The 20,525-nt window shown below is 64.5% G+C and overlaps 2 protein-coding genes across 4 annotated transcripts; both read left to right on the forward strand.

The window, feature by feature from the left end:
* The first annotated feature begins 857 nt into the window (after nucleotides 1-857).
* On the forward strand, nucleotides 858-15,929 carry LOC126646354 (signal transducer and activator of transcription 5B). 3 transcript variants are annotated; one of them, XM_050327649.1, is made up of 19 exons: nucleotides 858-918; nucleotides 10,469-10,606; nucleotides 10,715-10,871; nucleotides 10,952-11,041; nucleotides 11,220-11,394; nucleotides 11,470-11,600; nucleotides 11,690-11,841; nucleotides 11,913-12,068; nucleotides 12,154-12,333; nucleotides 12,468-12,555; nucleotides 12,647-12,769; nucleotides 12,922-13,014; nucleotides 13,151-13,357; nucleotides 13,563-13,657; nucleotides 13,724-13,854; nucleotides 14,231-14,401; nucleotides 14,597-14,648; nucleotides 14,884-14,991; nucleotides 15,060-15,929. In XM_050327649.1, exons 2-19 carry the CDS (start codon nucleotides 10,479-10,481, stop codon nucleotides 15,184-15,186), a joined length of 2,364 nt encoding a protein of 787 aa, XP_050183606.1. In that variant the 5' UTR covers nucleotides 858-918; nucleotides 10,469-10,478; the 3' UTR covers nucleotides 15,187-15,929. The 3 variants fall into 3 exon arrangements, with proteins under 3 accessions (XP_050183606.1, XP_050183607.1, XP_050183605.1); XM_050327650.1 differs by lacking the exon at nucleotides 858-918 and having other exon boundaries at nucleotides 8,279-10,606; nucleotides 14,231-14,386; XM_050327648.1 differs by lacking the exon at nucleotides 858-918 and having other exon boundaries at nucleotides 8,281-10,606.
* A 523-nt stretch (nucleotides 15,930-16,452) lies between these two features.
* On the forward strand, nucleotides 16,453-19,535 carry GHDC (GH3 domain containing). The gene is made up of 8 exons (XM_050327691.1): nucleotides 16,453-16,675; nucleotides 16,759-16,889; nucleotides 16,980-17,556; nucleotides 17,810-17,993; nucleotides 18,082-18,153; nucleotides 18,268-18,401; nucleotides 18,498-18,586; nucleotides 18,703-19,535. The coding sequence occupies exons 1-8, from the start codon at nucleotides 16,468-16,470 to the stop codon at nucleotides 18,901-18,903; spliced, it is 1,596 nt and encodes a 531-aa protein (XP_050183648.1). The 5' UTR covers nucleotides 16,453-16,467; the 3' UTR covers nucleotides 18,904-19,535.
* The last annotated feature ends 990 nt before the right edge of the window (nucleotides 19,536-20,525 follow it).

A 20,525-nucleotide genomic window follows, 5' to 3' on the forward strand; every position in this document is an offset into this window, starting at 1 on the left:
GAACTGGTAATGAAAGTGAAAGCCTGGGAGATCCCATGCGGTGGGTGTGAGCGCTGGGGCAGAACGAGCACACCCAGTATTGCTTCCTGCCACCACGCCTGCCCATCACTGCACAGCGACTGCCTGCCCAGGGTATCTGTCACCCGGGATGCCCCTGGAGTGCCAGTGCTGCCAGGAGGGTTCTGCTGTGGGTGGCACCTGTGCAAGAGCCCCTCAGCATGGTTTTCTCATGGCTGCTGCCACCTTTCTGTGTTTGGGGAATCCCGCAGGAGCCAGCAGCGCCTTGGGTCTCCTCAAAGCGTGCAGGGGATGTGGCAGCTCAGGAGAGGTGGATGCAGCGTCTGCGGCAGCGCTGGGGACCTTGGCCGTGCACATGGCCACGAGACATCAGCCCTGATGATCAGTCTGTGGCAGGAGTGGGCATCAGGCAGCCACGGTCGCTTCACACGGAGGGCCCGGTGTCAGCACGAGGCAGCCCCGCAGCCATGTCTGCGGCCACCTGGTACCAGTTGGGTCACTCCTACTCCCAGCACCGAGGCCCCGTGAAGCTTTGGGCTTCCCCGGTACTTAGTGCCAAACTCTGGTGCTGGTTTGTGCCTTGCCAGAGTCGGTGCTGAAAGCCTGTAACTGCTTTGGGCTCTGCCCGTGCCCGGTGCTGTTACCCGGTGCCAGTGCCGCTACCCACTTCTGGCGCCCTATGCCAAGACCCGGCGCTGGTGTCACTAACCCAGTGCCATTACCTGGTGCCGTTACTCAGTGCCCGGCACCGGTCCCGTTACCCGGTGCCCGGTGCCGGCGGGGGCGGGCGGGGGCGGAGCCGCGGGAGGGCGGGGCGGCGCGGGCAGTGCCGGGGCGCGGGGGCGGCGGAGCCGAGCGCCGGGAGCCGCCGGAGCAGCGGAGGCGCCGCCGCGGCCGCAGGTGGGCGCGGAGCCGCCATCGCCGCCGGGGCCGGGCCGGGGCCCCGTTCTCCTCCCGCGGCGGGGCCGGGCGGGGTGCGGCGGGGCTTGGGGCGGTCCAGTGCGCGCTGCGGGTGTTTCGTAACCCCGGGCGGGCGCAGCTCCCGGTGGGGCCGTGCCGAACGCGGGGCGCTGCGGGGGCCCCGGCCGGGCCCGCGGGGTGGGCGGAGGCGGCGAACGGGGCCGCTCCGGGGGCGTCGGGCCCGTCCCGGTGCCGCGGCGCATCCCGGAACGGGGGCGCTCCTCTCCCGGCAGAGCGGGGCCGGTTCCCGCCTCCCGCTCCGCGGGGAGCGGTTCCGAACCGCGATCCCAGACCGAGGGGAGGGTTCGGGGCAGCGGGACGGGTCCCGTGCAGCGGCGGGGTGGCGGGGTCCGCCGCAGGCAGCACACCGAACCGGGGTGGCGGTAATCCCCCGAGCCCCGCTGCTGGCCGCGGGACACGCGGGTCCGCGCCGCGGGGCGGGTGGGATCGGGCCCCGGCGGGAGGCGGGAGCGGTGACACCGCGGGGACCGCAGCGCCCGGTGGCCTTTCACCCAGCTCGGGCGCGGCTTGGTGACTGCGAGCCCGGGGGAGCCGCGGCCACCTGTCCAGCGGGATACGGAGCTGTCAGGGCTCCGTGCCCGGCCGGCCCCGGGCAGCTCCCGACGAGGCGCCCAGCGGCTTCGGGGGTCCAGTGCCCGGCTCGCACCGGCCCTGCCGAGCGCACCCTGTGGCGCGGTGACACTTCCAGTGGCAGTTGTGGCCCGGGGCCGTCGGCTCGTTCGAGTCTCCGTGTGTCGTGCTGGGCGGGCCGGGGACAGGCGGTGACCAGCAGCAGTTTGTTTGCGGGGTCTGGGGTGCGTTGCAGTGGGGAGGCAGGGCTGGGCACAGGGCAGGGCTGAATGGCTCGCCCGTGGCAGGGACATGGCACACGATGTCCCTGGGTTGTGGGTCACCTGGTTAGAGCAGGATATTCCTGGCCCTGGGCTGTCTCAGTCACCCCGTGTCCCCACAGTGCTCATGCCTGCACTCGGAACAGCCAGAGCCCCAGCAGCAACATATGTGAAGGTAGTTGGTGTGGGCACCATGGGATATTCTGGAGAGCCTGTCCACCACCATGGGCCCTGGGAAGCAGCCCTGCACTGCGAGAGCTCTCCCCTCCAGGTCCTGACTCCAGGAGGACAGCCCCAGGCCCATGGTGGGGAGCATGGCCTTGGGCTGGCTGCAGCTGCAGTGCTCCTTTGGAGTGCTTTTGAGCCGAGGTTTGCACCAGTGCTGTGACCCTGCTGGAGAGAGGTTTGCTTGGGTCCAGTGCCGAGCCTGGCTGTGCCCTGTGCGTGTGGATCCAGGTGAGGGGAGGCACTGGATGTGTCAGGCTCACCTGCCCCGGCCCTGGTGCTCCTGAAGCCTTTGGGATCACAACCTGACCTGATGTGCTTCCAAGGTCCCGGATGTGAGGATGGAGACCGTCTCCCTGGGTTTTATAACCATTCCTGGGCAGTGGCTCATCCCTTGGGCCAGGGAGGGCTGGGCTGGGATGGGCTGTGTGGTGTGTGCAGCACAAGAGGAGGAGGAGGAGGAGCTCTGGTTCAGGTTGAGAGATGCCAGCAGCCTGTGCCAGGGGCTGGGCTGGGAGAGGGGAGTGATGGGTGGCTGTCACCCACTCTGCATTTCGTGGCTCCTTGACAGTATCCTCCCTCAGGGGTGTTTGGCCCCTGCAGCTGTCACTAGAGCCACCTGGCTGGGTGTGCTGTGCCTGCCTAGTGCTGAGGCTGATGTTTGGAGCAGGACAAGGGATGCTGGCACTGGACAGGGAGCTGCAGTTGTGGATGTTCAGCACAGGGCACACAGAGCCTATGGAGGGGCATTCCCCTCTCACTGCAGGGGAAGTGCTGACTCCATAGTGTCTGCAAAAGCTTTGCCATGGGGTTTCCCAGCTCTCTCTCGAGTGATAGCAAAACCCAGATACTCTGCTTGCAAAAAATCCCTGCTCCCTGCACTCGTCCACGGCGTGGGTGGAGAGTGGTGACTGTGCTGGGCCGAGTACAGTGAAGCGGCCCCGTCGTCTGGGAAATGACTTTCTGGTTTGCAAGGAATGACTGTGAACTGGGTTGTCCTTCACGGCAGCCGTGGGGAGCTGGTGAGAACCCTGACGAGTGGGACCTCCCTCCCTCCCATCAGCATCCCCTGGGTACCTGTGCTGGGGGCCACATCCCTCTGGCCGTGCAGCTGTGGCGGCTCCCCGTGTCCCACACGCTGTGGGTGCTGCTGTTGGAGCACCCTCCGTGGGGCAGCCGGGCCATGGGAGACGAGGGCAGGGGCTCTCCAGTCTCTGCCTCACCAGGACAGGTCAGGACTCAGCTCTGAGGCTGCACAGGCAGCTCCAGCCTGGGAGGCTGTGCCGGCTGCTGGCTCCGGGGCTCCGGCACGCTCGGGGAAAAGTAACCTCGACAGCTGTAATGTTTCTGTGGCGTGCCTTTCCTTTCATGGGGTGTCTATTTTGCAACCCCCAAGTGTTTTGATCCCGGGAGGAAGGGGGCGGGGGTGTTTACCCTGGCACCGCGTGGCTGGCGCAGGGATCCAAGTGGCGCTGGGCATGCCTGAATTTTACGTGCAGCAACAGTTCTAGCAACATCTGCTGGCTGATAAAAGGTAGGCTGCCGTGCGCCGCTTCTCCCGCCGTGTTGGGAAACATCGAGGGGGAGGCACTGTGAACACGGCTTCCTGGCTGATAGGGCTGAGCTGACTTGCTGATAAAGCAGAATCCACCCATCTGGCTGCACCAGAGGGGCTGGGAGCTCTGGCTGCTCACAGGCACTCCGTGCCCGGTGCTTCCTTGAGTGCCAGCTCCCGCTTCCCACCGCGCCGGGAGCGATGGGCTGCCAGGCAGCTGCTCACTGGGCTGGGGCAACCACAGCGGAGTAGCTGAACCCCAGCGTGGTCACAACCCCTCTCCTGGTTCAAACAGTCACTGGTGAGTTTTGCAATCTCCATTTTCCCTGTAACTGTGTGTTATGAGCTGTAGGTTCTGGTTTATAGCAGAGCTCTGCTGGGGAGGGAACTGGGGAAAAGGCTGGTGCTGGGGAGCTGCTGCCTTGAAGAGCCAGAGCAGCGTCAGCTCAGCCCTGCCCACCGTGCGTTGGGTGCTTGCTCTGTCTGGCCTCTTGTCTCTCTCTTGTTCAATGGCCTCACAAAGCTTTTAGAAGAGGCAGCTCTTCCTGGCAGCTCTGAGCCCTCTCACCAGCCAAAACTGCTATAAAATGATCTTTGTCCTGTCTGGTGTGAACACCTGGCCCTGGCTGCAGCCCCGGGGATGCAGCTGCCCTGGCCCCACTCACAGAGATGATGCAGTGGGGCTCAAGGTGCACCCCAAAGGTAGAGGCTCTGCCCTGGCACTGCCAGTGGCTGCTGTTGCTCCAGGGGGCTGCAGAACACATCCCAGGGCCAGGAAACCTGAAACCCAGCTCTCCCACCTAGACATGTTTGTGTGCGTGTGGATGCATGCTGTACTTCACCCTTGTCTGGGTTTGACTGAGAATTTTGTTGGTGTTTTGGTTGTTTTATTCTCTCTCTGACTAGTTCCCCTCCTGCCAACATCCCTGGGTGTCTCTGTATCCCCTCTTCCAAAGGCAAGGCTTTACCCCTCTCCATCCTGCTCCGCAGAGCTGGTGTGAGAGCATCTCCATGTGCAGAGCTGCTGCAGCTGATGGAAATGAACCCTGGGAGTGTGGTGAGGGATGCAGAGGCTGCTCCGGTGTCCCTTTGCCTGTTCCTGCTCACCAGCCATCCAAAAAGCCCGTCCCATGCCATGCTGGCTGTGCCAGTGGTAAAGAGGCTCCTGCACCATGTCCCCAGGCCCGTGGGGAGCAGGAGCGTGTGGCAATCAGATGTGGCTGGAGCAGCACGGTGCCAGCACTGCCCCCATCACCCCCAACCCACCTGGGTCCTGCACAGAAAATCCAGCCTGGCTGTGGCTGGATTAGTGCCATTGTGTGTGCTCACTGAAGCATGGCAGAGAAAATGAAATTGTGTCTCCAGACCCCAATCAGGACTAATTCGATGCTGAAATGAGCTTAATCCTCAGGTCCTTCTCCCATCACATCCCTTCTGGGCTGGTGCAGGTCTGAGCGGGGATTATCACTGAGCCAGGGGCTGTGCTGGATGTGGCCTCAATGCTGGGGGCTGGTGCAGGACCTGTGGGACCCTGGGGCTGTGCCCTTGGTGTGGTGCTACAGGGGCTTGGGGTGGGTCATTATTAGTGTGGAGGGAAAATCCCTTCTTTGAGTTCCCTGGCATGTCCCCTCCCGGAGACATGGGCTGGTTGGGTGCTGGGCTCTGCCACTGTGGCTGTGTGGTGTGTCCTGCCCACCAGTGCTGGTCCTGCTACATCCTCAGTGTCTGGGGGAATCCCACCAGTGTCAGGACAGCACCTGTATCTGGCTGTGGCTGCCCCGGGGCGGCTCTTGGTGCACCATGGTGGTTTTCTTTCATAGTCCCAGCCCTTGGATTCAAGGGATTTTGCTGGGATTTTGTTTGGTATTTTGGTGGTTTTGGTTTGACCAGGTTTCTAGGCCTCTGTGGTTGGAAGAGGAAATCTGAAGAGAGGAGAAAAACCTTTCCCAAGGATGGCAAGTGCTGGCAGGCAGGCACAGCCCCTGACCTGTGGTGTGAGCAGAGCTGTTGGCAGCCCCTGTCCCTGATCCCTGAGGTGCCTGTCCCTAGCTGGGGCACCTCTGCCTGTGAGGGGCTGGTGGTCCCCCCTGGGCAGCATCAGGTCACATGTGAGGTTTCTTTGTTCCTGTAACAGTTCGAGTTCTCCATTTTTGGCTCCCAGAGTTGCCGGGACACCCAGCTGGTCCTGGCGCTACTGGTCCCGGCTCTGCCCACTGGTTGTGGAACCCATTGCCTCTGCCCTAGGGTGGCACATTTTGTTAACAGAGTCAGCATTACCTCCTTCATGAGCCTCACAGTGCCTGGCCTCAGAGGTTTCCAGCGTGGGCTGGGGCACTCAGCTGCCTCCTCCCCGACGCCGCCGGGGTGAAGCCGTCGGCTGCTACCACCTTCTGTGGGAGACAAACAAACCCCATCAAAGCACGGAGCTTCTAGAAGGAGCTCGCTCCCGTGCTGGCTGCTGCCTCCCAGCCAGAGCTGGAAACCACAGGCCGGTGTAAAACACGCGAGCTGCCCTGGGCCCTCTGTGCTGACTCCGCTGTGCCTCGGTGCCCCCAACCCTGGCTGCAGCTGCGAGCAGGGACAGGGTCTGGGGGCCGCTCACCAGCACCTGGGTGTTCCCGGTGCAGTCTCTACCCCGATGCCATGCGCTGTGGGGGTGTGAGCAGAGTTGGGGGGTGCAGGTGAGTAGGTCCTGTCTATCCCCATGCTGAGTTCTTGCAGTGGTCCCTGGCGTCCCAACCCTGGCTGCTGGCCAGCCAGGGGGGCTCAGGGGGTCAGTCTGCTGTGGACAGAGGCTGTGCCCACTCTGGCACCGTGGGAGGCATGCGGGGCCGAGCTGGAGGGTGTGCTGGCCCCGCTCCCCAGCCCGCACCCCACAGGCAGCCGTGGCAGAGGTGGCTGCCAGCAGCCCAGGGCAGGCTGCCCTGCGCAGGCAGCTGACATTTTGGAAGGAAATAGCTGCTCTCTGCTCCTTCCTGTAGCGCGCAGCCAGCGAAAGGGGAGCCCGGCTGTGCCGGCAGCGCCCGCCTGGAGCCGCGGCCGGGCTGCCCCGGCTTCGGACACCGGAGGGTTGCGTGGGGCCTGACCCCGGGTGAGTGCGGCTGCAGGACGGGGCACCCCGCACCAGGCTCCAAGGGGTCCCTGGGACGAGCCGGGGCGGGCAGGGGGCCGGTGTGGGTGGAGGGGTGGGGTGTCTGCGTTGGTGGAACCAGAGCCCTCGCGTGTGCGGAGCGGCTGCTCTCGGGTGCCGTCCCCACCGTCCCGCGGGCCGGGCTGGGGGCTGGATCGTGCCCTGGAGGGACCTTGCTTGTGGCTGCCCACCTTGGGGGCTGCGGGAGACCCTCCCGCCGGGCCCGCCGCGGGCAGGGGCAGCGCCGGCTGGGGCAGCGCCGGAGCCCCCCCGGCGGCACCAGCGGGGTGCGGGGGGTGCGGGGTCCGGCCCCGGCCGCCAGCAGGGCCGGCTCTGACCTGGAAGCGATCGCGGGCTCCCGGAGGTGCCGAGAAACCACGTGTCCGTGTTTACTGCGGCGGGAGGCGCAGCGGGCGCAGGGCCGCTGCCGCCGGAGCCCAGCGCCGGGACCCTGCCGGGGCAGGACACCGCTCCGGAGACCCCCGGGCCGGCAGATCGACGGGCGAAGGGCAGTGCGGGAGCCGCCGCGGCGGAGGGGTTGCGTGTGTCCGGCGCGGGAGTGGGGTGGTGGTGGTGGTGGGGTTACAGCCAGAGGCTTTTGCTGTGGTCCCCCCAGGGCTTTGCGTGGCCCTGGACCCCTGCCCGGTCCTGCGGGGCATGGGACTGGGCAAGGGGCTGCTGTCGAGGGCTGTGCCAGCACCGTGGCAGGGGTGTCCTGCCCTCGGAAAGGTCCTCGGGATGGCTGTGTGCAGGGAGCATCTCGCGGCTGATTGCGAGGAGCATCCCGTGCGGAGCGTGCCCCAGCCCCAGGGTGACTGCTGCCCGTGTCCCGTGGCACGTGGGAAACTGCCACTGCCGGCCTCACCCCGTGAGGCATTTCCCTCCTTTTGTCTGCCCACGGATGTACTCGGCTCTCCTGCAGCTTGGGACCTGTTGCTGGCGCCAGCCCGCTGCCACTGTGGTTGAAACCCTTCCCCGCTGTAGTCGCATCAGTCCCCTGGCTGTCCCCAGCCCCAGCAGTGCTGCCAGCCTCCCCCGCCATCCTCTTCCCCAGTGCTGTCTCCGGCCCTCTGAGAGCCCCTTTTGGGTGGGTTTCATGGATTTTGCATTGGGTTTGGCAGTGCCTCCCCACTGGCAGCGGGGAGTGGGGCTGTCAGAGGCAGAAGCAATGACTGCTGGTGTCTGCCTTCTTTGCATGGTCCCTGTGGGGCTGGGGTCCCTGCCCGTGGCACTGGGGTCCCTCTCCTCAGCCCTGCTCCTACCCCGGGAAGCTGCTGCCTGTGCCGCCTCGCAGGCGATAAGTCTCCGGTGAGCGCCTTGCTGTGGCTTGTCGAGCGCTGCTGGTTAACCGAGCTGCAGTGACGGGTGGGTTCCAGCTCGCTGCCAGCGAGTAAATGCAAAGTAGCCTAAACCACTACAATTATCTGCCTGTTGCAGTTGTTGGGAGTGCGTGTGGGGCTGGCGGCTGCAGCACAGCTGACCCGTGGCAGCGCTTGAGGCTGCCGTGGCCCTGCCACGGTGCTGGAGCCACGGAGAGCGCTGGGGCTGGTGGGCTGGGTGGTGGCACTGAGGTGGTTGAATACCAGTCCCTGGGCACAGGGGTGAATCCATCCTCGGTCTCCCACCCCTTGGGAAGCCAGTGGTGCCACGAGAGAGTGTGGTGCTGGAGAGTGGTGCTCGGCTTGGTCCAAGTCAAGGCAGTGGCTGCAGGCAGCAGCTGGGCACAGAAGGCAGGGCTGCCTGGAAAAGCTGGCGGTGGTGGCTCTGGCTGCACAGTGGGACCATGGTGCTGCAGCTCGTGCCAAAACTGAGCTGCTGCATCAGCCTTGCTGGGTCTCAGGGCCAAAAGCCTCATCTACTCATGGCAGGCAGCACTGGTGGCTTGTGCTGGGGCACCCAGTGGCCCACGGGGAGGTTTGGTTTGTCAGTCCACAGGTGAGATGCAGGAAACCAAAATGAGGTGCCTGCAGAAATGTCCACTGCTGCACTGACGGTGCCCATGGAGGTTGTGCCCAAGCCTGGCATGAGTGGTGTTTTGGGGCACACACCAGGTGAGCAGTGCCACTGTTGGCAGCTGCATGGTCCCCTGTAGAGGCAGATGCGATATTGGTGCTCCTGCTCCCAGGCTGGCGCTGGCTGAGCGCAGTGCCTGCTGGCTCACCACAGACCAGCTGGAGACTCGTTGCTTAACAACACACTGGAGTGGAGTAGGAAGTGTTTTGTCACCACGAAATGGGAAGAGATCACCATTTTCTCGACAGGCAGGGCAGCATCTGTTTGCTCTGTGTCCATGCAGATGTCCCTGCAGTGCTGGGGACTTTGGTTTTTTGTGTCATGGTGGCGGTGTCGTGGCCAGGGCTGTTCCTGGCCCTGCCACCGCTGCCCCTTATCAAGCATCCTCAATTTCCAACAGCAGCTTGTCCTGTTAATGGCCATCCCACCTTCCCTTTCCTCCTTGCTGGCGTTCTTATGCCTCCCCAGTCCCCTCCTTGCCAGCAGCATTTCTAGCTTGGTGATTTCTGTGAATGTGGAAACGTTCCTCCCTTTTTATAAGGGAAAAATTCATTTTTAGCCAGCTCTGGGTTATTGTTCCTCTTCCTGCTCAGGGGTGGGTGTGCCAGGCTCAGGGGCTCCAGCCGTGGCTGCTCCTCTCGGACCCGCTGCCTCTGTCCCCCAGCGTGTGCCCCTGACTGAGGGACCCTATCAGCTCTTCTGGAGCTGTGTGGGCCGTGGGGTGTTTCTGAGGCTGAACAAAGTGCTTTGGGGAGCTGGGGAGCCACAGCCCCCGCTGGCCCGGTCGTTCTGCTTGCCACCAGCCATTGCAGTGATGGGGTCCTGTGATGATCACTCGGCCTTGGGACATGGCCCGAGGTCCTGCACATCTGCCCAGCCCCTCTGTGTGGTGCTAGATCCCAGGAGGTTTGGGTGTGAGTGTATCTAAATGCTATTTACTGCTGCCTCCTCGTCTTGGGGGGGGAGCCTTGAGCACCACTGTATTACCCTCAAACACTCAGCCACCAGGTGTGACTGCCCAGGGGATGCACTGGGATTTAGCAGAGGTGCTGTCTCTGCTGTCCCATCCCTGGCTGCCCCATGGGAGCTGAGGCTGTATGGCGGGTGGAACCTGGCAGTGCTCCTGCATGGAGCCAGCGCTGCCCCAAAACTGCTTTGAGAAGCTTCGTGTGTCTCCACCAGGACATAGGTCATGCAGTAGCCCTGGGATCAGGGACCTACCGGGGTCTGTGGTGCCACGTGGTCCCTTGGGGCCGGGACTGCTTCTGCCCGTCAGCACTGCCAGGGTGTGGGCAGGAGCAGGGCGAGCGCAGGGGGGGCCTCTGCTCTGCGTCACCCTGGATTTCTGGCCAGCCCTCCCTCCCCTCAGCCCCGTTTCCTCATTTGCGTGGCCAGCGATGGCTGCGATCCCGTGGCGCAGCGAGGGGAAATGAGAACCATGTGGAGAGGCCGCGCAGAGGCGCGTCCCTGGCCCCGGGCACCCCCAGGGTTCTTCCTAGAAAAGAGGGGGTGACTCAGAGCCAGGGTCCCCAGCCCCCACACGCCCCTTCTTTCAGCCACTGGAGACAGCGCTGGCAGCGCCAGAGACTCCAGAGACTCCTGCAAGGGAAAACACGGAAGCTCCTGCAAAGGGTGTGGGGACAGCTGGGGCTGGACCCTGTGCAGCACAGCGCCCGCCTGTCTGCCAGGGGTGCCCTGACAGCCCGTCTCCCGCAGGTGCTGAGCCATGGCCGTGTGGATCCAGGCCCAGCAGCTCCAGGGCGAAGCCCTGCGGCAGATGCAGGCGCTCTACGGGCAGCACTTCCCGATCGAGGTGCGGCACTACCTGTCACAGTGGATCGAGAGCCAGGCATGGTGAGTTGGGGGTCCTGTCCCCAGGGGGTGCTGGGCTTAGCAGCAGCTGCCCCAGGGGTGCTGGTGGGCACCGATGGGCTACCCTGATGCTCTCTGCTCTGTACGTAGGGACTCCATTGACCTCGACAACCCCCAGGAGAATGTGAAGGCAACGCAGCTGCTGGAGGGGCTGATCCAGGAGTTGCAGAAGAAGGCAGACCATCAAGTGGGTGAGGATGGCTTCCTGCTGAAGATCAAGCTGGGGCACTATGCCACGCAGCTGCAGGCAAGTGGGGGGCCGTGGGTGGGGGTGTGAGACTGGGGGGTCCCTGCCCTGTGCCTGGCTGAGGTTGTGCTCTCCTACAGAACACGTATGACCGGTGCCCCATGGAGCTGGTGCGCTGCATCCGGCACATCCTCTACCATGAGCAGCGGCTGGTGCGGGAGGCCAACAATGTGAGTGGGAGCCGGGAGGGGTGAGGGAGAGGGTCCTGCAGGGTTGGAGAAATGCTCAGGGACTCCAGCATGATGAGGGGAGCAGCCCCGAGGCAGGGGGTGCTCTGGGTGCCCCCAGCACCCAACAAAACAGGGAGGGTCCCCTTGCCATGCTAAACGTGCCCCATGCCCTGCACAGAGCCCCTCGCCCGCTGGCTCCCTGGTGGATGCCATGTCCCAGAAGCACCTGCAGATCAACCAGACCTTCGAGGAGCTGCGGCTCATCACGCAGGACTCGGAGAACGAGCTCAAGAAGCTGCAGCAGACACAGGAGTACTTCATCATCCAGTACCAGGAGAACATGCGCCTTCAAGGTGGGTGAGGGGCTGAGGGGGTGTGGGGCCGGGGCACTGGCAGGGTTGGCCCTAACGCCATGACCTGTCCCCCAGCCCAGTTCTCCCAGCTCTCTCAGCTGGGCCCCCAGGAGCGCATGTCTCGGGAGACGACGCTGCAACAGAAGAAGGCGTCGCTGGAGGCCTGGCTGCACCGGGAGGCCCAGACACTACAGCAGTACCGCGTGGTGAGTGATGCCACCCTGTCCCCCGTGATGCTGTCCTCTGCTTCCTGTGATGCTGTCCCTGTGGCCCATGACACCATCCCACCTCGCAGGACCTGGCTGAGAAGCACCAGAAGACGCTGCAGCTGCTGCGCAAGCAGCAAACGACCATCCTGGATGACGAGCTGATCCAGTGGAAGCGTCGGCAGCAGCTGGCAGGGAACGGGGGCCCACCCGAGGGCACCCTGGACGTGCTGCAGACCTGGTGGGTGCCTGGTGGGGCAGGGCAGGATGGGGTGCTGAGCTGCAGCATGTGCTGAGCCCTGCTCCCCTCAGGTGCGAGAAGCTGGCGGAGATCATCTGGCAGAACCGGCAGCAGATCCGCCGCGCTGAGCACCTGTGCCAGCAGCTGCCGATCCCGGGCCCCGTGGAGGAGATGCTGTCAGAGCTGAACGGCACCATCACCGACATCATCTCTGCGCTGGTCACCAGGTACTGGTGGGGTCTGGGTGGACTGAGGCAGTGGGTGGGGTTGGCCCTGCTCTGCCCACCCCCCCTAATCCTCCTGCTCCCCCAGCACCTTCATCATCGAGAAGCAGCCCCCCCAGGTGTTGAAGACACAGACCAAGTTCGCAGCCACCGTGCGGCTCCTGGTGGGGGGGAAGCTGAACGTGCACATGAACCCCCCCCAGGTTAAGGCCACCATCATCAGTGAGCAGCAAGCCAAGGCCCTGCTGAAGAACGAGAGCACCCGCAAGTAATGCCGGGGGCTGGGGGGGTGTAGTGGGTGGCTGGGGCTGCCAAGGCAGTGGGGAGAATGGTGTGGGGGGGCCTGCACCTCAGATGGCTCCCAGCCCTGGTGGGCCCCTGACCTCTGCATTCTGATGGCAGCGAGAGCAGTGGGGAGATCCTTAACAACTGCTGCGTGATGGAGTATCACCAGGCCACTGGAACGCTCAGTGCCCACTTCCGCAACATGGTGAGCGCCCCCGCCTGCCCTCATGTCCCCCTGTGTTCACCCTGGTGTCCCCATCTGTTCCCCTGTGCTCACCCCTCATGTCTCCCTGCAGTCCCTGAAGCGGATCAAGCGCTCGGATCGCCGTGGGGCCGAGTCAGTGACGGAAGAGAAGTTCACCATCCTCTTCGAGTCGCAGTTCAGTGTTGGTGGCAACGAGCTGGTCTTCCAGGTGAAGGTAAAGCCACCAGCCCTGTCCCCTCTGTAGGCCCTAGGCGAGCCACAGACACCATGCCCACAGGTGTGGGACTGGGCTGGGGCCATAGGGTGCCCACAGGCAGCGCTCCTGTGGTGCCCCACAGCCCATTCTGGTCTCCTTCCTCCTGGCAGACGCTGTCCCTGCCGGTGGTAGTGATCGTGCACGGGAGCCAGGACAACAACGCCACAGCCACTGTGCTCTGGGACAATGCCTTTGCCGAGCCCGTGAGTGCCAGGGCCGTGGGGGGCAGGACAGGCCGTTTGCCCCGGGGGGGCTGTGGGAGTCGGGCTCAGCCTCCTGGCAGGACATGCCCGGGGGCAGCAGGCAGAGCTTGGTGCTGACCCCAGTCTCTGCCCCCAGGGCCGCGTGCCCTTCGCCGTGCCCGACAAGGTGCAGTGGCCGCAGCTCTGCGAGGCGCTCAACATGAAGTTCAAGGCGGAGGTGCAGAGCAGCCGCGGGCTGACCAAGGAGAACCTGGTGTTCCTGGCACAGAAGCTGTTCAACAGCACCAGCTCCCACCTGGAGGACTACAGCAGCACCACGGTGTCCTGGTCCCAGTTCAACCGGGTGAGCGGCCTGGAATGTGTGCAGGAGAGCTGTGGGCACAAGCCCCCAGTGCTTGCTTGTGCTGGGGGGCTGTATGGGGCATGTCCACCTTGGAGTCCCACAGTCCAGGTCCCTGAGTCTTTGCTGCCGCATCCAGTGGCTGTATTGTGTAACAGCAGCTCCGAGGCCGGTGGCAGGAGTGCTCATTTTCTGGGGATTTCAACAGGAAAACCTGCCCGGGAGGAATTACACCTTCTGGCAGTGGTTTGACGGGGTCATGGAGGTGCTGAAGAAGCATCTGAAGCCGCACTGGAATGACGGGTAAGAGCCGCCCTGCCCCGCGCTGCCCAGCCCAAGCCCCCTGCCCTGACGCCCTGCTCTGCCTAGGGCCATCCTGGGCTTCGTCAACAAGCAGCAGGCACACGACCTGCTCATCAACAAGCCCGACGGGACTTTCCTCCTGCGCTTCAGCGACTCGGAGATCGGTGGCATCACCATCGCCTGGAAGTTCGATTCCTGTGAGTGTGTGCCGGGCACTGGCACTCCCAGACGGAGTGTCCCTGGCCCCCACCTGGGGCTTGGCCGCCTCATGCTCATGGGGTGCTGGCAGTGCCATGGTGGGCACGCTAGAGCTTTCCTTGGGAAAGGGGCGAGTGCAAGAGCCCACGGGATGCCTCAGCTGCCCTGTGGGGAGCAGCGCTGCCCTCACTCACTGCAGCCATGGCTGCCACTGGGCCTGAGCACTGGCGAGAGCAGGGAGGAGTGACCAGGGTGAACCCTCTGACCCAGATGCTGTTTTCCTGCTTAATGTGACCTCACAGCCTGTGTCCAGAGCGGGGCCAGGAGCCACCACTGGCTCTGGACATCACCATGGTCCTCATTCTTGTCTTGCAGCTGAGAGGATGTTCTGGAACCTGATGCCTTTCACCACCAGGGACTTCTCCATCCGCTCCCTGGCCGACCGCCTTGGGGACCTCAGTTACCTTATTTACGTGTTCCCTGACCGGCCCAAGGACGAGGTGTTCTCCAAGTACTACACGCCGGTTCTCTGTGAGTCCACGCCAGGTAGCGCTGTCCCTTCACCCCATGTGTGTCCCCTCCTTTGTGCATCCAGCTGGCGTGGAGCTGGGGCTCACAGCATCCCCCACCCCGGGGCTGCACTGGCCCCACAGGGGCTCTGCAGCTGAAGCCCCCAGCACTGCCACAGGCTCGTGGCATGAGCAGGATCTTGGGGCCTCAGCGCTGTCTCCTTCCCTCTAGCTAAAGCCGTGGATGGATACGTGAAGCCACAGATCAAGCAAGTGGTGCCAGAGTAAGTGTGACCCCAAAGGCAGACCCTGGGCAGTGGATCCCATGGGATTAACCCTGTCGAGCTGGCAGGGGTGACTGCCAGCTCAGGGCACTGTAGAGCTCAGCTGCCTATGGCCATGTTGGTGCTGAGCCTTGGGAGATGCTGTTCAGAGGGGGTGAAAATTTCCAGAGCGTGACTTCACCCCCAGGGTGCCCATCGTGTCCTGTGCCAGCACTCATGAGACCTGTCCCCACAGGTTTGTCAATGCATCAGGCGATTCTGCCCCTGGAGGGGCCACCTACATGGACCAGGCACCCTCGCCTGCCGTCTGCTCCCAGCCCCATTACAACATGTACACCCAGAAGTAGGTATCACATCCCCTGCCCCCATCCTGCTGCAGCCAGTCCCCTCCTCACCCCCTGCCTCCTGCAGCCCCGACCCCGTGCTGGACCCTGAGGGTGATTTCGACCTGGATGACACGATGGACGTGGCGAGGCACGTGGAGGAGCTGCTGCGGCGCCCCGTGGACAGTCAGTGGATCCCTCACGCCCAGTCGTGACGGGCAGGCACCTGGTCCCTCGCCACCGGCCCTGGCGCTGTGGGGACTGTGCTGTGTTTGTGTCTCTGTGCCGGGGGGGGCGGCGGGTGGGCTCTGCCCCCAGGATTTGCTCCGTGCTGCCCTGAAACACAGGCTGGCGTCCGGCTCTTTGGTGTTCATGCCCTTGTATAAAACGGCAGCGGATTTGTCGCATGGTTTTCCTGTATGTTCCTTTTAAGAGGCCCAGCTTCGGCTTTCCGCTTCTGCCAGCACCAGCCCTGCAGCCCCCTGCTCCCCCCGCGGGGCTGCTGGGGCAGGGGCTGGGAGCCCGGCCTCAGGTTTGCTTTCGCAGTCGTCACTAAGAATGTACGTGTCGCCTTCTTGTTCTCCCCCCGCGGCTCTGTCCCCAGGGGTGTGTTGGGGGCGTGGGGCGGAGCGGGGGTTCAGCCGGGGCTCCCCCCCGGCCAGTGCTGCTCTCTGCTCCACAGCGGCGGGGTCCCCTCCCGGACCTCATCTCCTCCTCTGGCCCCCAAGGATGCAGGAGCCCCTCCGGCCTCAGTGTCCCCTCCAGAGCCGCTGCAGCACGAGGGTGGCAGGGTGCAAGGGCACCCAGCAAGGGCAGTCGGGTGGGCAGGGGGTTTGGAGGAGCGGAGCCTTCTGCCCCCCACCTCTCCCCTTGCCCTGGCGGGAAGCTCTGGGGTCCTGGCCATGTTATTTTTCTACCACAGAGTAAATAAAGCACGGAATATTTTTATAACACAAAAGCTCTGGGTTCCAAGTGTGTCTTCGGGCAGAGGCAGGTTCCTCCAGGGGGCTGCGTGCTCTCCATCTCCAGCTGGTGCACCGGGTGAATGCTGGGGCTGGCCCGGGGTTTGAGGTCCCTGTCTCCGAGGGCAGGGGGATCAGGTCTCCCCTGCTACATGCAGGACAGATCCAGAGGGCTCCTCCCGGGCCGGGGGGCTACCCTGGAGAGCAGGGGCTGGGATGGGGATGGGGCTGGAGCCATATTTCCAGGCAAAAGGCGAAGCAAACCGAACCAATTGCCATGTTTTTCCAAAGAAGGAACTTCCTCTTGATGAGGGAGCAGGCGGCGCTGGAACTCGCGGTTCAGCCCGCCGGGCGGGGGGCTCCGGCGGTGCTGTGAAAAGTTGAAAATGAAAACAAAAGTGGAGCGGAGGAGGGAGGGGGGGGCGGTGCCGGGCGCGGTAATTCTCCGTCATTCCTGCCGGAGGCGGAATAGCCGGGGGGGCGAGGAAGGGCCGGGGCCGGGTCCCTGCTCGGGGGCGCCGGTCGCAACCCGGGATGCTGCCGGCGCTAGCGGTGGCGGTCGTGGTGGCAGTGGCCGTGGCCGTGGCTGTCCCCGCGCTGCGGCACTGCCTGCTTCGCTCCGCGCTGCTCTGCGCCGGGGGCCGGTACCGGCGGCGGCTGGAGGCGCTGGGCACCGGCGTGCGCCGGAGGCAGGAGCGGCGGCTGCGGAGGTTGCTGGGCACGGGCACCGGCCCGGCCGGCGGTGAGTGCGGGGCGGCGGCGCGGGGGGCTGGATGGGGGGGAGGACCCGGGGTAGCCCCCCTCACCTCGTGTCTCTCCCGGCAGTCTCCGAGGAGTTACGAGAGCGGCATCCCCTGGGGCAGCGCTGCCGGGACGGAGCGCCGACGGATCCGGTTTCCCCGCTGCTCCCCTGGGCTCTGCTCCGCGGCTGCTGGGACACCGACCCCGCGCTGCAGGTACGGGGGGCAGCGGGCGGGGTGGGCACGGACCCTCGTGGGGTCTGCCCCCCGCAGGGTCTGCCCTCCTGACCCCATCCTTCCCCGCAGGGATCCCTGCTCTACCTGGATGCCCTCGGTGCCGCCTTCCCGCGGGCACTGGCGCACCGGGGCACGTCCCTGCTGCACTGGACCCCCGGCTGCCCCCGCGCCCCGGCGGGGTGGCCGCTGCCCACCCTGTACTGCACCCCTGCCCCGGCGGGTGCCCTGCCCTCTCGGGCCACCGCCCTGCGGGTGCAGCTGCTGTTCGCCCTGCGGCAGCGGGAGCTGCACGTTCTGGAGGCCGGGCTGGCGGCCGAGCTGCGCGACGCGCTGGCCACCCTGCGCGATGAGTGGCCCCAGCTGGCCCAGGAGCTGGCACTGGGCAGGCTGAGCCCCCAGCCCGGGCTGCCTGAGGAGGTGCGGAGCCAGCTGCAGGCACTGCTGACCCCCGATCCTGCCCGGGCGGCTGAGCTCCGCGCTGAGTGTGCCCGTGGCTTCGAGGGCATCGTGCGGCGCCTGTGGCCACAGCTGGAGGTGGTGGTGGTGGGGTCAGCACACAGCACAGAGCGACTCTACTGTGATGCCCTCCTCCAGGCTGACTGCCTGGGGCTGCCCTTCTATTGCCCCTTCTACCAGGCAGTGGGAGGTGAGTGTCCCCCACACCGGGGTGTCCCCACAGTCTGCCCTGCGTGCACGCAGGGAACTGCTGCTGTATGGCAGCAAAGATCCCCCTGTCCCAGCAGACACCACTGCATCTCTGTGCTACATCCCCTTCCTGCTCCCCAAAACCAGCACTGTCCTAGCACCAGCTAAAAATTCCCCCTTGGAGCGGGTGATGCTGTGTGGGCAAGGACAGAGGGTCTGAGGGGCTCACACTGACACACACTGACTCTGCCCAGCTCTGCTTGGTGTGAACCTGTGGCCAGAAGAGCCAGTGCCCCAATTCCTGCTGTGCCCTGACTGGGCTTTCTTCGAGTTCCTGCCCTACCCTGTGGAGGAGGAGCCACGGACGATGCTGTTGGATGAGCTCTGGGAGGGACACGAGTATGGGCTGGTTGTGACAGCCCAGCCAGGAGAGTGCAGGTGCTTCCTCCCTGCTGTGTGGTCCTGGAGGACCACTCGCTCCAGCCCCACACACCCAGCTCTCCCTAACACTCCTCTGCCCACGCAGGTGCTGTGCTGGGGAGGTGCTGAGGGTGGCTGGCTTCCACAAGCAGTGTCCCGTGGTGGAACCTGTGCGGAGGTGAGGATACCCCAACCCCTGCCCCTCACCTCGGGGAGCTGTGGGGGGACTCTGTAGCAGGCAGGGTGTGGGCAGGAGGGTGGCAGTGACCCACCTCAGCCCCGTGCACCGCAGGGAGAGCCAGACACTGAGTGTGCGGGGTGAGAGCATACCTGAGGATCGGTTCTGCCAGACCCTGCGCCGCGCCTTGGGCATGTGGCCGGGTGCTCGCCTGGTTGACTATGTCTGTGTGGAGAGCAGCCTGCTGGGTGAGTCCCCCTGAGCTGCCCGAGTCCCCCTAAAAGCATGGCTGGCACTGCTGGGGGCTGGGGGCAGCTCTGAACGTGCTCGTGGTGCTGCTCCAGGCGACTCTTCGGGGCCCTGCGCCCCCCACTACGAGGTGTTCGTGGAGCTGCAGGGCCTGCGGGACCTGTCGGAGGGGCAGCGCTACAAGGTGAGGGGAACGTGGGCTCTGCTCTGGGGTGGCCTGGTGGCCTCTGGGGAGGGGTAGCTGAGGGGCACTGGGACAGTGGTGTGGGACCAGCACAGGCAGCTGCCCTCTCTTTGCAGCTGGACCAGTGTCTCCAAGAGGATTTCCTTGTCTACAAGTCCTTCCGCTTCAAGGGCAGCATTGGGCCCCTGCGCCTGCACCTGGTGAGGGCTGGAGCCTTCACCCGGCTGCGGGAGGCACTGGGCTCCCCTGTGCCCATGCCCAGGGTCCTGCGGGAGGAGCGGCTGCTGCAGCTCATTCAGGGCTCCGTCATCTCCTAGGGCAGCCCAGGGGTCCCACAGCCCACCATGCCCTGGGGTTCACTTGGTGTGCACCCTCCAGGGAGGGAGTGGGGCCATGTCCCTGGTGCAGGAGGTGTGGGGGTGAGGGTGCCCAGCTCCAGGGGTTTGGCTGAGCAGAGCCGATGGAGACAAGTGAGCTTGACCAAGCCTCTGCTCCCTGCTCAGTGCTGCTGTGGGGATGGAGTGGACACTTGGGAGTGTCATGGGGCAGTGGGGTCCTGCAGCCACCAGATACGCTCGCTCAGTGCCTTGGAGTGCCCTCAGCCACAGTGAAACGGGTTCCTGTGCCTTTCCTGAGGGACATCTCAGCCCATGTCTGAGGCAGAGAGCACAACGGAAACCTCTGCAGGAGCAGAAGGAGCAGCAGAGCCTTTGCTCATCACTCCACTGAGTGCTGGGGTTCTGTGGCATTTTGTCCCCTGGCAGGGACACTGGGCAAGGCACAGGTGGCTGGTGGTGGCAGGTGCCATGGAGCAGCCCCAGCCAGGCTCCAGTGCACATCCACTGGTTTAGGAAAGTACGCTCCAGCAAGGGATGCTTTTAATGTTTTAAAAAGCAAAGTAAAGGAGGATTATCTCTTAAAAAAATAAATAAAGGGCCATGCTCTGGGATTGATTTTTTTATACTATTATTTTTAATCCTCATTAAAGAGATTGCTCGAGCAGTCTGACTGCTCTGGGGACTGAGGAGTCACTGCTATTCTCTGGGGTTCTGGGGAAGGGGCAGCCATGAATATTTAACTGGTTCAGCGGCTGGGTGGGCTCTGGAGTCACCGAGGTCTTTGTGCCTTTTTTGCACATGTGTATCATCGGGGGGGACTGGTCCTTTCCTCTCCTGCTTGTTAAGGGTTATTTTAAGGGCTGGCGAGGGCATGTGGGGCACCTGCTGCGCTGCAGCTGCTGCCGGGCGACTGCCGGGCCGCGGGCAGGGGATGATGATCTCTTGGACAAGGTTTACACAAAGCAAAGCATCCCGCGGCACAGCCCAGACCCCCGCCAGGGATGAACCGGGTTGGGGCCCCTTCCACCCTCCCTGCCGGGAAAAACTGGAGCAAAATTTCTTCTACAAGTCGGGGAGAAGCATTGCCTTGGGCTGGGGGTACCCTGCAGCAAAGGCCTTGAGCCCCCTTCCTGGCAGAGCCGCGTGGGGCCAGGGCTGCACCCGCTGGCTCTGCTTGCAGTGCCCTGCCCGGACACCGGCTCTAGAGGGGGTACAGGCTGGTGGGGGAGACCCCGCTGGGCAGGGCCATGCTGTAGGGTGCCTACCTGAGTGTAGGGTGCCAGGCTGCAGGGTGCAAGGTCGACTTCAGTGCCCGGCTGCAGGGTGCAGCTTGTTTTGGGTGCAGGTTTGTTTGGGCCGCTGGTACCAAGGCTGCAGGGTGCAGGTGCATAGCTGCAGGGTGCCAGGCTGGGTTTGGGTGCCCGGCTGCGGGTTGCGGGCTCTGCCGGGGTCCCTCCCGAGATGGGGCGGCTGCCGGGCCCTGGCGCTGCGGCGCTGGGCGGAGGCCGGGGATGCCCCGGCGGTGGGAGGTTCCGGTGCCTGTTCCCGAGCCCCACCGCTGCAGCCCGGGGCGGGGGGGCCGCGCCGTCCCCGTCCCCATC

The sequence above is a fragment of the Myiozetetes cayanensis genome, unplaced genomic scaffold, assembly GCF_022539395.1.
Source record: "Myiozetetes cayanensis isolate MyiCay16 unplaced genomic scaffold, myiCay2020 scf34, whole genome shotgun sequence".
Classification (NCBI taxonomy): domain Eukaryota; kingdom Metazoa; phylum Chordata; class Aves; order Passeriformes; family Tyrannidae; genus Myiozetetes; species Myiozetetes cayanensis.